The following is a 13,976-nucleotide window of genomic DNA, read 5'->3' as shown; positions in this document are numbered from 1 at the left end:
GCAAGTACTCTAATAAACTTTCCTGATCCATCCCTTTCTTTTGAACCTGTTTCCTCAGGAGTTAGTATTATTTCCTTCCCCGGGGAGACACTTAATGCTCTCACGCTTCTCTGAAAAACTGCTCTCCAGCCTAGTGTATTTGCAGGTAATATCAGTCTAAGACATCTCTGCTTAATGGTTTCCCACCAGTGAAGAGTAAGTCATTCAAAACAAGATGGCGGAAGTTATTTGGGGGAATTTGAGAACTTTTTCCTTTGTATAGGTAGGATAGGCTCTGCCTGTTAACAGGAAATTGGACTAATATTTTATTTAAAAATATGTTTATCATAAAGGGTTGTGGCCAGCTCTGTTAACCAGTTTAACTGCTCCTCAACTACAAGTATTTCAATTAGGAATAATCTTATTTTAAACAGGATACAGCTATGTAAATTTCAACTAAATCTTCCTCAGAGTAAAAATTGCTATTAAATATGGGAAATAGGGGTGCCTGGATGGCTCAGTTGGTTAAGCATCTGACTCTTCAGTTTACCGCAGGTCATGATCTCAGAGTTCTAAGACTAGGCTCCACGCCCAATGCAGAGTCTGCTTGAGATCCTCTCCCTCTGCCATTCCTCTCTCTCTCTCTTTAAAAAAGTAAATATGGGAACTAAATTGGAGCAATATATATGACTTTGATGAAACACTAATTCATAAAGACATAATTCATAAAGACAATTTAATAATAGCAGTTCAATAGCAGTTCAGCTTTTAGTAAATATTGCATTATTAGAATTTTTTTGCCCCTAGGAAATATGCTCTCTAAGGGAAAAAAAGGTTGTCTTTTAAATACTAAGTGGGAAGTTGTGGGAAATTACTCTTTGTAAAAAATGTACCTTTTGGAACAAATGTTTCTTAAGAGTGAGAAAATACAAATTTAATTTCAGAACAAAAAATTGCAAGTAGAAGGATTGGTTAAAGTGTTTTAATTATTTGAGTTGCTTCAGGCCATTAGAGATATCTTTCAGTTCTATTTTGAAAAATCTTCATTGATATTCCTTTAAATAACAACACTACCTTTGATTTAGGGAACATCTCTGAAACCCCAAAGGGAATAACATTTTCTTGAAGAAACTGAGCAAAGTATGCTTGTTATCAAAGAATCCATCTTGGTGCTTTTTAGACAATCACACTAATCAGAATAGAGTTTTTTCTCCCTAATTTTTCTAAAAGCTAATTGCTCAAACATATATACTAAAATTATATACTATTCACTTATTTGATGGGTATTACATATTATTTGATTACTGTTTGATAAGAGATAAAATTAATATTTTAAAATTCATACTGTCGTATGAAATTCCAGCAAGTGCTTTAGGAATCTCACAGGCAAGCCACTAGGGTGAGTCATACACCATTTCTAAATCTGAATTAGGAAGATTTTCACCTTGACCAACCTTTCCTTCTCTCTCTTGTTACATTCCTTCCTCCTGTGAAGTTGGGCTCCTTTCACATAAGGTACAATGTTGAAAAAGACAAACAAGTGAAAAACAACATTTGATCTAAATATGTCCATAAATAAATTGGGATACCTCCTAAGCTACATATAGATCATCATAAAATACAAATAATTCCATGGGACATCTGAAAGAGATAAAATGTCCTATTGATAATTTAAAAAGTAGTAACTACTACGATAGCCATAGTGAAGCTTGCCTACACTCAACAATCCAACTCCACCATGGTCACCACTAGAGGGACGAATCAATGAAATCTGGCCACGAGACTCCCTATGTAGAACTCTGCACGAATTTTCGTAGCTTCCCCTGACTTGTAGGGCTTCATATGAGGTTCACCAGGACCCTGGCAGGGCTCAACATGTCAGTGCTGGCCTTGCGTTCTTTGTCTCAGAAATGCGTGGGCTGCCTGCCCATCCCCACACCCCAGGGCCACAGTGCTCTATATTTGCTCAGGCTGCTTTCCTCTGTCAGTGATACTCAGTTTGCTCTCTCCTTCCCCTCTATTTGTTTTTTTTTTTTTCCCTTTTTATTTATTTATTTTTTTTCAGCGTAACAGTATTCATTCTTTTTGCACAACACCCAGTGCTCCATGCAAAACGTGCCCTCCCCATCACCCACCACCTGTTCCCCCAACCTCCCACCCCTGACCCTTCAAAACCCTCAGGTTGTTTTTCAGAGTCCATAGTCTCTTATGGTTCGCCTCCCCTCCCCAATGTCCATAGCCCGCTCCCCCTCTCCCAATCCCACCTCCCCCCAGCAACCCCCAGTTTGTTTTGTGAGATTAAGAGTCATTTATGGTTTGTCTCCCTCCCAATCCCATCTTGTTTCATTTATTCTTCTCCTATCCCCCTACCCCCCCCATGTTGCTTCTCCATGTCCTCATATCAGGGAGATCATATGATAGTTGTCTTTCTCCGATTGACTTATTTCACTAAGCATGATACGCTCTAGTTCCATCCACGTCGTCGCAAATGGCAAGATTTCATTTCTTTTGATGGCTGCATAGTATTCCAATCCCCTCTATTTGTTTTACTGGGCATTTCCTTTCAACTCTTTTTTCAACAGGTTTATTGAGGTATAATTGATGTTCAAACAACTGAACATATGTAATGTGTATAATTTGACGAGTTTGGACATATGAAAACTCTCATCATAATCAAAAGTCCTCTTGCTAAAATACACTATGTTCAGAAAAATTAAACATGAAGATAGCATAGAAAAATGTAGGGAAACTGTTAGTTAGCCTTCACTTCCAATGCTGCCCTTGGCTAAGTCGTTGAGTATGAGTAGGTGCCTCCCAAGATTTTTTGCAGCATGCTGGTATGCAGGTCGCCCATTCAACCCGTCATCTGAACAACTGCAAAAAAATCCAAAACAGGTTGAAAACCGTACTCCATCATAAAGTTTTGATAATACTTGTATTCGAGAAAAGATATTTTAGTCACCTGGAGGAGTTAGCCCAGAATCAAATAGATGAAGAATTTCCATAAACCACGATTCTTAAACAGAAAAGGAGCTATTTAAGACCTTTTCTTTTAAAACAAAAGCTGACCTATGAATAAAAACCTTTTATTTTCTCATAGATTTTTCCCTTATTTTTGTAGTTGGTTCTTTCACAATATTTTATAATAATTGGTATTTTGTTTTATTACAGAAGATAACAAAACCCACTATTCTTTTAAGAACTGTGTGCCCAGGATTTAACAAACATTGTATCAGACCCATAGTTGAGTTGAAATTCTAAATCCAATACTTGAAATAAAATAAGTACCTCTCTTCCCCAAATGCCCTGGCAATAAACTAGAACCGGTGGAATTGAATATTATAAATTCCTTCATAGAGTCGCATACTTCTTAATCTTCTAAATTCTTCAGTAAACTCCATTGATTTATAGCTGAGAACTCATTCCAGGACTTGGAGTAATCTTCTTTCCTAGACATTTGGCAGGCTTGTCACAAAAGCGTTCATCATTCAAATTCCTCCTCTGAGACAACAATTATCCAGTTTTAAAAGCAGTATCGTATGTTTAGAAAGTATATGAAGGTCTAATCTTGCCTGTTTGCATTCACCAGCGTTTCTTCTTTATAGCAGAAGACAATTATTGCAAATCTTACAACACATTCTCTGTTTTGCTAGAAAATTTGGAATAAAAATCAACAAAGCTAATTCCTTTAAAGAATGGCTTCCAGGCTCCCGAGTTATGCCTCTTTTTTCTCCACTTGCTTTTATAATAACTATCCATTGACACCAGTACATTGCTAATAGAACAATCCAATTGAATGGCGAAAGTGGATGAGAGCAACCTTGTTCATTTTTCCGCACACCCACCCATGACCACATCCTAAGAAATTCCCAAGATGCTAGGTCTGGAGCCCTCTAGTGGTGGTGAGCGGTGATTCTGGTCTTTAAAAAGCCACTTTCTGGTTTTCAACTTTTTTTTTTTTTTAAGATTTTATTTATTTGTTTGATAGAGAGAGACACAGCAAGAGAAGGAACATAAGCAGGGGGAGTGGGAGAGGGAGAAGCAGGCTTCCCGCGGAGTAGGGAGCCTGATGGCAGGGCTCGATCCCAGGACCCTGGGATCATGACCTGAGCCAAAGGCAGCCGCTTAATGGCTGAGCCACCCAGGTGCCCCTCTGGTTTTCATTTTCTTATCTACAGGATACATTCATTTGTATACTCATTCATTAAATAATTAACAATCACATGCTACAGGACAGAAGCTGTGCTAGGCAATGGTGTTAAAACAGAGGTTCAAAAAAATGGCAGTGCAGCAGGCCAACCTAGAAAGAAAGCAACAGTATGAAGCACTGTGCCCTGTGCTACCTCAGTACAGGAGGTACATGAGTGCAAGGATCGTGGGTGAAGACACCTCACGCACTGAGAGCACTGACAAGGGCTATGCAGGAAAGCCGAGGCTGAGATGAGTCCCGAAGACAGAGGAAGCTTACCGAAGCCTCCAGAGGTGCAAAGCATGGCATTTTTGAGATAGTGAGTGAGGATGACACTACAGGTTACAAACAAAGGAAGGGCATAGAGGATGATGGGCAAAGAGACATCAAGGGCCCAGAATGACACACAGAAGATGGAGAATCCAGATGTAGAAGGAGAGGGAAGCTATTAGAATTTCAAGCTGAAGGATCACACAGTCTGAATTATCATTGGGAGATATTACTCCACTCGTAGAAGGTAGAGACAATGAGATCCTCTCTGAGACAGCTATTAAAATACGGATACAAACTGACAAGGGCCAAAACAAAGTCAATGGCAATGAGGAAAGAGAGGAGGAGATGGATTCGTGAGCTATCCAGATGTAGAATGGATATGATTTAGGAATAGTCTGGGAATGGATGATGGGGGGGGGGGGAGAGAAAAAATCTAGAATTGTTTCTGGAGTTTAGTTTGGGAACATGCTGCTTTTGTAATGTGTAGGAGACCTGTAAGTGGAGACAGTGAGCAGGCAGTGGGATTGTATGAGCCTGGAACACAGGAGGAATGTCAGGGTTGAAATAAAAAACTGGAAATGTTTAATGCACGTAACATACAGATAGGAGAGGAGGGAACACTGTTAATGGAGACAAAAAAGGATGGCCCCAGAGATAGAAGGAAAAAAAAACCACATCAATGTCACTACACCAATAGAACTGAGAGTTTCAAGGAGAGAATAGGCACCCCTGTAAATTCCTATATAGCAGTGAAATCAAATGAAGCCTGATCAGACCCAGGGAATCTCACGCCTCAGAGATTACCAGTCACCAAAGAAAGAACAGTGCCATTAGGGTAGCCTGGACACAGATCAGACTCTGATGGGCTGAAGGATTGGCAGAACCACAAGAAAAGGAATACATTTTCTAGAGGCTTGGGGTAAAGAAAAATATGAGCTAATTGGCTAGATCTTTACAGCTCCCTCCAGCAACAGCATTCTACAAAATTCTGCTAACGAACAGTTATATCAAGAAAATTAGTCATGCTTCTCCAGATATCTAAGATATCTAACTTACTACCAGCTTGGACATTAGGAAACTGAGGAGATGGAACCTGGTGGGTTCAGATCAGGATTCATCTACTTGGAGACTTGGCTTAGGGCGCTCCTGTAGGCAGTGCGGTGGCTCCTGTCTACATAAGAAAGAAGTGGATACGATGTGCAGACAGCTACTAGCCTCCCTTACTTCATTGTTTGTGTGGTAGTGGGAGGTGTAGGGAGTATAACCATTTTATTTTATTTTTATTTTTTAATAATTTATTTATTTGAGAGAGAGTGAGATCAAGCAAGCAGGTGGAGCAGGTGAGGGAGCGGGAAAGCGAATCTCAAGCAGACTCCATGACCAGCACGGAGCCCAACAGGGGGTTTGATCTCATGACCCTGAGATCTCCATCTGAATTGAAACCAAGAGTCCAACGCTTAACCAACTGAGCCACCCAGGCGTCCCAGGAGTATAACCATTTTAAACAGTAGAAAAGATTGAAATTATCTACGGGGCGGGGGGGGGGGGGGCAAAATAATCCATAGATAAATACACAGGAAGAAAGCGGGGCTCTCCTAAAGGACAATCATACTGTTTACTCACGGGTGGTCCTGGGGGACCCGGTTTTCCTGGAGGACCTGTTTTTCCTCGTCTTCCCTGGAAACCAAAGAGAAACAGACAATAAATATTGTGATGCCTTTTTTTGCTTTTAGATGAGACAATATTAAACGGCAATTTTAAAGATAGTAAAAATTAAAAAATAATTTCAAGCCTAACTGACCTTTAAACATCAATGAAATCTAAAACCCACAGGCCAAATTTTAATGACCAGCAGGAGAAAGATAGTGCCTGCAATGAATAAACGTTAACTTACAGGCAGTCCTTTAAATGCTGTCTACATTGATACTGTAGTCAAGTAACGCAAAGCATCTGAAAGATGGTCTAAGATTGACATTTTATCTGACGATTCTATGGTTTTGGATGCAATAAAACCTGCATTTGTCATCTTAAATTGGTGTTTCTTGAAGAACGGTCTGAATAATTTCATAGGAGTAACCTGAGCGTGGGATTGGGTGTTACAAATGCACGTTCTGAAGCTTCATCCTCGACTTACTGGTTTAGAATCTCTGGGCAGGAAGTCACGAATCTACACTTTAAAACCATCTCAGGTCACTCTTATGCTCACGACAGTGTGAAAAGCACTACCTGAAGCCATACCGTAATCCTGTGTATCGTATAAAGCACATCAACTAGCTCTTTTCATTCCTCTGGATGGTAAAGCTATTTTTTTAAGTTAACTAAAATAAATATCCCTTGCTGATCAATCTTCACTATGGCATTGAATGTTAACTTTCCCAAGCTGACCACTAGCTAAATTTCAATCTCAAGAGTTAGAAAAGTAAGATCGTGCTAACATCTCTAGGTGACTGTGTACCTAATATCATTTAAAGGGCAGTTAGTTATTCTTTATAAACTCGCTTTTTAAATTTTGTTCCTTTTCTAATAGAATGATGTAAGCCTAGGTATTGAAAGTATATATTCTGAATGAGAAGCATTTCTAAGCATGTTTTATTTTTATTTTTTTTAGAGAGGGGAGGGGAGGGCAGAGGGAGGAGAGAGAGAGAATCTGAAGGTGGGGCCTGGAGTCTGATGCAGGGCTTGGTCTCAGGACCCTGAGATCATGACCTGAGCTGAAATCAAGAGTTAGATGCTTAACCCACTGAGCCACCCAGGGACCCCTCCGTGCATGTTTTATAAATGTGGTCACTCCACTTCATTGTTACTAATTATTTTATTATCATATTGGTAGTATAGTAATACACATTAAGACTTGTTGCTACTGACAAAGTAAAAGTATTGGGTTAATCTTTCAACATTTTTTGGGGGTAGAACTGTAAACATACACACAGAAAGGCCCATCTCATTCACTAGTTTTCTTGCTCTGAAAGTGTCAGGCAAAGTCACTTCCTCTTTCTGGTTTTTGTCTAGGCTGGGAGTGGGGTAGGAAGTCCAATGTCAGTTAAATGAGTGGAATAAAACTAGGGGGATAAGTAAGCACATACCACACTATGATTGGATGGGAAATGCTTGCACTGTTGTTGAAGGTACATTAAGCGCACACCATCAACAATTCATACAAAAACAGCAGCTGTTTTTATAAACAATCCTAGCTAACATTCACAGAACAAATTTTTTAAAAAATATTTTATTTATTTATTTGACACAGAGAGAGATCACAAGTAGGCATAGAGGCTGGCAGAGAGAGAGAGGGAGAAGCAGGCTCCCTGCTGGGCAGAGAGCCTGATGTGGGGCTCGATCCCAGGACCTTGAGATCATGACCTGAGCCAAAGGCAGAGGCTTAACCCACTGAGCCACCCAGGCGCCCCTCACAGAACAAATTTTTAAAACCTTTATTAAAAACAGAAATATAATTACTGATCTTTTCATGTATTTCCTGTTGCAGAGATCTGAACTTGGGAGTTCCTTTGGGGAGCTGTAACACTGGAATGAATATATAATTTAATAGTCTGTATACTTAATAAAAGTTATACCCATGTACATCATTTTCTGGTCTTGTAGTTTACACATTCTGAAAATCAATATATTGGGTCTTTTAGTAAATGTAAGTCAATTAGACCCTGAGGACTAATCAATGATAAAAAGTTTACTTAGAAAGTGGAAGCACTGTAATTTATTTAGTCACAGAGCACAAAGAAACAAAATCAATGGCATCGAAGTGGGTGATAGGTTCTTTCTTTTAGGTTGAGGTGAGTTAAACCATGGGATCAACTTCTGTGCGCATTCTCCTTTCTTTAAAGGAGACATGTGTATTGATCTGGGCAGGAAGTGGGGAAAATGAGGCTGACTATTGATCAACTTTTATCACAGAGTGAATGGTTAAGGCAAACCAAATGTCAGATATTGTAACATACCCTTGTCATATTTTAGGAGGTGGAGTACAAACATTCACAATTCAGTACGGTAGGGGCAAGCATCCAAATTCTTGCATATCACTGGTGATTTCAGCAATCACTTAAGTCAGCCTTGCAACTGTCCGAGAGCACCGATGTGTATGCTGGAGGAGCGCTGGGGAATGCTGCCTTTGTTCACGCATCCTTGCTAAGGATGGATATGCAGGTCAAGTATTTCTTAGGGCCGTTCATTTACTGGAATATATCGTGTGCCGCAGATAACTTCAGATGGCACGTATTTCAGTTTAAATGTGGTTCGTAGGCTTGAGTTCCTGGTTACACCCTAATCCTGATTGGAATTCTTTTTAATGATTTTCTTTACAAAGCAATACAGTACCCTTTTTTTTTTTAAAGCCATACAGCCAAAAAATGTCTTAAATATATTTAGACTTAGGAATTTAGCTTAAGTCTTAACTTTCAGTGATCTAGGAAGGGGGCTCTGATAGGACAAAGCAGGAGAGTAAACGGATGAGAAACATGCTGGAAGCTGCCGAGGGTGGTGTCTGGGAGTGGTCCGGAACTACTGGAGTGACAGACATTCTGGGCCTACTCCCGGGCATCATCTTTCTTCTCTCCAAGGAGCCCCAGAAATTCAATCCTTTTTCTTCTTTCCTCCCATTCAAGTCCTCCAGCTGCACTGAACAGCCTCCCATTCTCCTATTCCTCCAAAAGATCTTTTGCTTTTCCACTTTAAAGCATTCAGGAAAGGCAAAAGCCTCCCCTACGAGATAATGTAGATTTTTGGTAGAGTGAATTTGATTATTCAAGTCAGGACAATTCAGCACATATTTTATATTAATTAATGTTACTTGTTACTTATACATATATTACTAATAACACATGCCAAGACAGCAGGCCTAAGCCCCAACTCTCATCCTAGGACTAAAATCAGATTCCTTCAGTTTTTCTGAGGAAAGTGTATTCCATGAATCTCTGTTCTTTTCTTTGCAGGGCTCTAGGGAACTATGTGGGGACGCCTGGGGCCCGGGCGAGGGCTGTTGCTGGTGGAGGCGAAGTGACAGGAGGCATGGCTGTCTCACGTTTGTTCCCACGTCTGCCTCCTTCTATTTCAGTGCCTTCCCTGCAACGCTTGCTCAAGACCCAGGGACTTGGATGAGGGTGGGGATGAAAATCCTGGCAGACAAGATAAATGCTGAGCTGGGGTGACCTTCCTGGTTAGGATGCCTGCCCCAGGTGGCCATTTGTTCATACGCAATTGTGATAAATTGGAGCCTGGCTGATGGGGACCTGCTGTTCCAGCATAATCACAATTGGGCTAATCCACCCCTTTTCTGAAAATGGGAGTATGAAGCATAAAACAGATTCACCATACCAGGTTGCCCTGGAAACCTCGAAGTGCCCAACATGTAAATTTCCCATTTGGAAACAGTGTAAAGGTTATTAGACAGCAGTTTAGATATTTGTCTAATGATTTAAGCCCAGTGGTGCCCAGACCTGATTGTGTGTCAGCATCATCAGGAGGGCTAGTTAAAACAGATCAGTGTATGTGGAGGAAAAGGGAACCCTCGTGCACGGTTGGTGGGAATGCAAACTGGTGCAGCCAGTTTGGAGGTTGGAGGTTCCTCCAAAAAGTAAAAATAGAACTATCATACTGATTCTACTATATTTGCTAAGAAAAAAGAAAACACTAATTTGGAGAGATATATGCACCTCTATATTTCTTGTAGCATTACTCACGATAGCCAAGACATGGAAGCAACCTAAGTGTCCGTCAGTAGATGAACAAAGAAGATATTACACACACACACACACACACACACACACACACACACACACACACATACACACTGACCTATTGCTCCACCATAAAAGAAGAATGAAATCTTGCCATGTGTCACAACATGGATAGACCTAGAAGGTTACTATGCTAAGTGACACAAGTCAGATCAGACAGAGAAAAACAGATACCACATGATTTCACTTATATGTGGAATCTAAAAAACAAAACAAATGAACAAACAAAACAAAATAAGACAGAAAACCTACTCTGAAATACAGAGAACAAACTGGTGGCTGCCAGAGGGGAGGAGGGTGTGGGAGAATGGCTGAAACGAGTGAAGGGGATTAAGAGGTACAAACTTCCAGTTATAAAATAGATAAGTCCCAGAGATGTAAAGTACAGTGAAGAGAAGAAAGTTGATAATATTGGAATAATTCTGTATGGTAACAGATGGTAACCAGACTAATTGTGGTGATTATTTTATTAGATATAAATGTTGAATCACTGTGTTGAATATTTGAAACTACTATAATATTGTATATCAACTATACTTAAAAAAAAAAAAAAACCCAACAGATTTGACTCCCCATTTCCAGAGTTTCTGATTCACTAAGTCTTGGGGCAGGGCCTGAGAATTTACATTTTTTTTAAAAGATTTTATTTCTTTATTTGACAGAGAGATCACAAGTAGGCAGAGAGGCAGGCAGAGAGAGAGTGGGAAGCAGGCTCCCTGCTGAGCAGAGAGCCCCTTGTGCCCGATGTGGGGCTCTATGCGGGTCTCGATCCCAGGACCCTGGCACCATGACCTAAGGCAAAGGCAGAGGCTTTAACCCACTGAGCCACCCAGGCGCCCCGAGAATTTACATTTTTAACAGGTTCCCAGTAATGCTGATGCTGCTGACCTAAAGACCATACTTTGAGAAGCCCTACTCTAAGCCTCAAGCTCTTATTCATATTTCAGGTTCGGCAATCACGTAGAACTGCTAATATCTTGTAAATCTTGTAGCTTACAATATAAAAGCCCAGTTGGTTTTGTGATTATGTGAGTTTATGTGAATGAAAAGCCCCCTGTCAAGTTTAAGAGCACCTGGACTGGAGTCCTGGCTTTTGCTTTTATGGAATTTTTTTGTGTCAAAATTTCATTGCTGTAAAATTGATATTTATACCTCACAACACATCTGCTAAGCACTAAAAAAAGATCATATGTAAATTCCTACCATATACACTCATTACGATGGCTTTCTTTCAAAAAACAGAAAATAAGTGTTGGCAAGGGTGTGGAAAAATTGGAATACTTAATCACTCTTGGTGAGATTGTAAAATATTGCAACTGCTATGGAAAACACTATGCAGATTCTTAAATCTTAAATTCTTAAAATCTTAATTCTTTAAGTAGGACTACCATGTGATCTAGAAATCCCACATCTGGGTGTATATCTAAAAGAACTGAAAGCAGGCTTTTGAATTTGTATATCCATGTCCACAGCAGCACCAGCCAGAATAGCCATGAGGAGGAACAAATTCAAATGTCCACTAACAGATGAATGGGTAAACAAAACGCAGTATATACATACAATGGAATATTAGTTAGTCTTAAAAAGGAAGGAAATTCTGACACAGGCTACAACATGGATGAACCTTGATGGCATCCTGCTAATTGAAACAAACATAGTGAAATAAGTCACCAAACAAAAATACTGTATGATTACTGTATGCATCCCTTATATGAGGTACCTAGAGTAGTCAAATTTATAGAAACAGAAAGTACAATGGTAGTTACCCGGGGGGTGGGGGAAGAGGTTAGAGGGGAGATGTTTAATGGAGATAGAGTTTCAGTTTTGCAAGATGAAAGAGTTCTGGAGATCTTTTTCACAACAATGTGAATGTACTTAACACTACTGAACTTTACACTTGAAAATGGTTAAAATGGCAAGTTTTATATAATATGTATTTTTCCACAATTAAAAATGATACTCATGACACGACATCTAATACATGGTCGTAATAATGTCAGTTTCTTCTCATCCTGCTCTTCTACCATCTTCTGCTGAATTGTCCACATTTTTAAATTTAGAAATGTTTGATAATATATCAAGAAAACGGGGGCGCCTGGGTGGCTCAGTGGTTTAAGCTGCTGCCTTCGGCTCAGGTCATGATCTCAGGGTCCTGGGATCGAGTCCCGCTTCGGGCTCTCTGCTCGACGGGGAGCCTGCTTCCCTCTCACTCTCTCTGTCTGCCTCTCTGCCTACTTGTGATCTCTCTCTGTCAAATAAATAAATAAAATCTTTAAAAAAAAAATATATCAAGAAAACGTAGGGGCGCCTGGGTGGCTCAGTGGATTAAGCCGCTGCCTTTGGCTCAGGTCATGATCTCAGGGTCCTGGGATCGAGTCCCGCATCGGGCTCTCTGCTCAGCAGGGGGCCTGCTTCCCTCTCTCTCTGCCTGCCTCTCTGCCTACTTGTGATCTCTTTCTGTCAAGTAAATATATAAAATCTAAAAAAAAAACAACAAAAAAAACGTATAATATGGATTGTGTATGAATTAAAAACTGTAGCCAACTCTTAACTATGTATATGGAAATATGGAAATTTTTTCATCTAAAATAATAATCGAGGAGTCCATGAAGCATAGAAATATGATAAATTGTGGGGCATTTATGCAATGGAATACAACACAGCAAAAAAAAAAAAAAAAAAAACCAACCTGAATGCACTATACTATATGCAACACTACCAGTGACTCTTGCAAACATAGTGTTCATCAGTTTATAAAAGGAATAAACTCAGGCAAAGATAATCCATGCTGTTAGAAGTTATGACAGGATACCGCGTGGGAGCGGGGAGTGGAGGAGAGCACCGGGGGGATTTTATGGTGTGGGTGATGCTGATATGTTGTGTGCCAGTGACATGGATGTGGTCAATATCTGAAAAATCATCAACCTGTATATCCTTATGATACATACATGTTTCTGAATGTATATTACAATAATTTGAATGTATAGGACAATTAAAAAAATGAAACCACTCCCCCTCTCCCAAAGCGGGCTATGGACATTGGGGAGGGGAGGCGAACCATAAGAGACTATGGACTCTGAAAAACAACCTGAGGGTTTTGAAGGGTCAGGGGTGGGAGGTTGGGGGAACAGGTGGTGGGTAATGGGGAGGGCACGTTTTGCATGGAGCACTGGGTGTTGTGCAAAAACAATGAATACTGTTACGCTGAAAAAATAAATAAAATGGAAAAAAAAATGAAACCAGGAGATTTCAACAATAGAATGATTTTATTTGAATTATCTAATGACTACAGCCATTTGCATCGCTGTGTGGAAGGCCACAAAGGGTCACTATTGTCAGGAAGATTAAAAAAACAAAAACAAAACAAAAAAGACAGGGCTACTTAAGTAAATGACATCTACAAATTTTCAACAGTTAAAAATAACCATCCTTCCAGGATGACTTGCAGTATGAGAGCACATGTATCTTAAATTAGTCACCTGATTTATAAACACTTGGCCCTGCAGGAGCATTAAGAAGAGAAAGAATGCAAATAATGGGCTACTGGTACTTATCTGACAGATGGTTTTTGCTGCTGCTGAGGATGATGACGATGAAGACAAGGTTAAAGCAGGAACTGGACTTCAATAAGGGGTGGTATGGAGACTGCAAGCCCACAGAGGAGACACACAGGAAAGCAGGCTCTCTAAATTGTCAGATCTTGCCAATACAGCTGGCTCCTCTAAATTATTTCTCTGTTCCCGTGTGTGTATTTCGCACACTCTTAGGCATCAGCTCAGCCTGAACAA

General features: G+C 40.0%; 1 protein-coding gene across 1 annotated transcript in view; it reads right to left on the bottom strand.

Moving 5' to 3' along the window:
• COL19A1 (collagen type XIX alpha 1 chain) overlaps nucleotides 1-13,976 on the bottom strand; it is a 314,993-nt gene that overhangs the window by 95,845 nt on the left and 205,172 nt on the right. The window contains exon 15 of the mRNA XM_046006085.1: nucleotides 6,065-6,118. Coding sequence (XP_045862041.1) covers nucleotides 6,065-6,118 — 54 coding nt within the window. The remainder of the gene's footprint in view (nucleotides 1-6,064; nucleotides 6,119-13,976) is intronic.

This window comes from Meles meles, chromosome 5, assembly GCF_922984935.1.
Source record: "Meles meles chromosome 5, mMelMel3.1 paternal haplotype, whole genome shotgun sequence".
In the NCBI taxonomy this organism is placed as follows: Eukaryota; Metazoa; Chordata; class Mammalia; order Carnivora; family Mustelidae; genus Meles; species Meles meles.
This window is presented reverse-complemented; position numbering and strand designations above follow the sequence as displayed.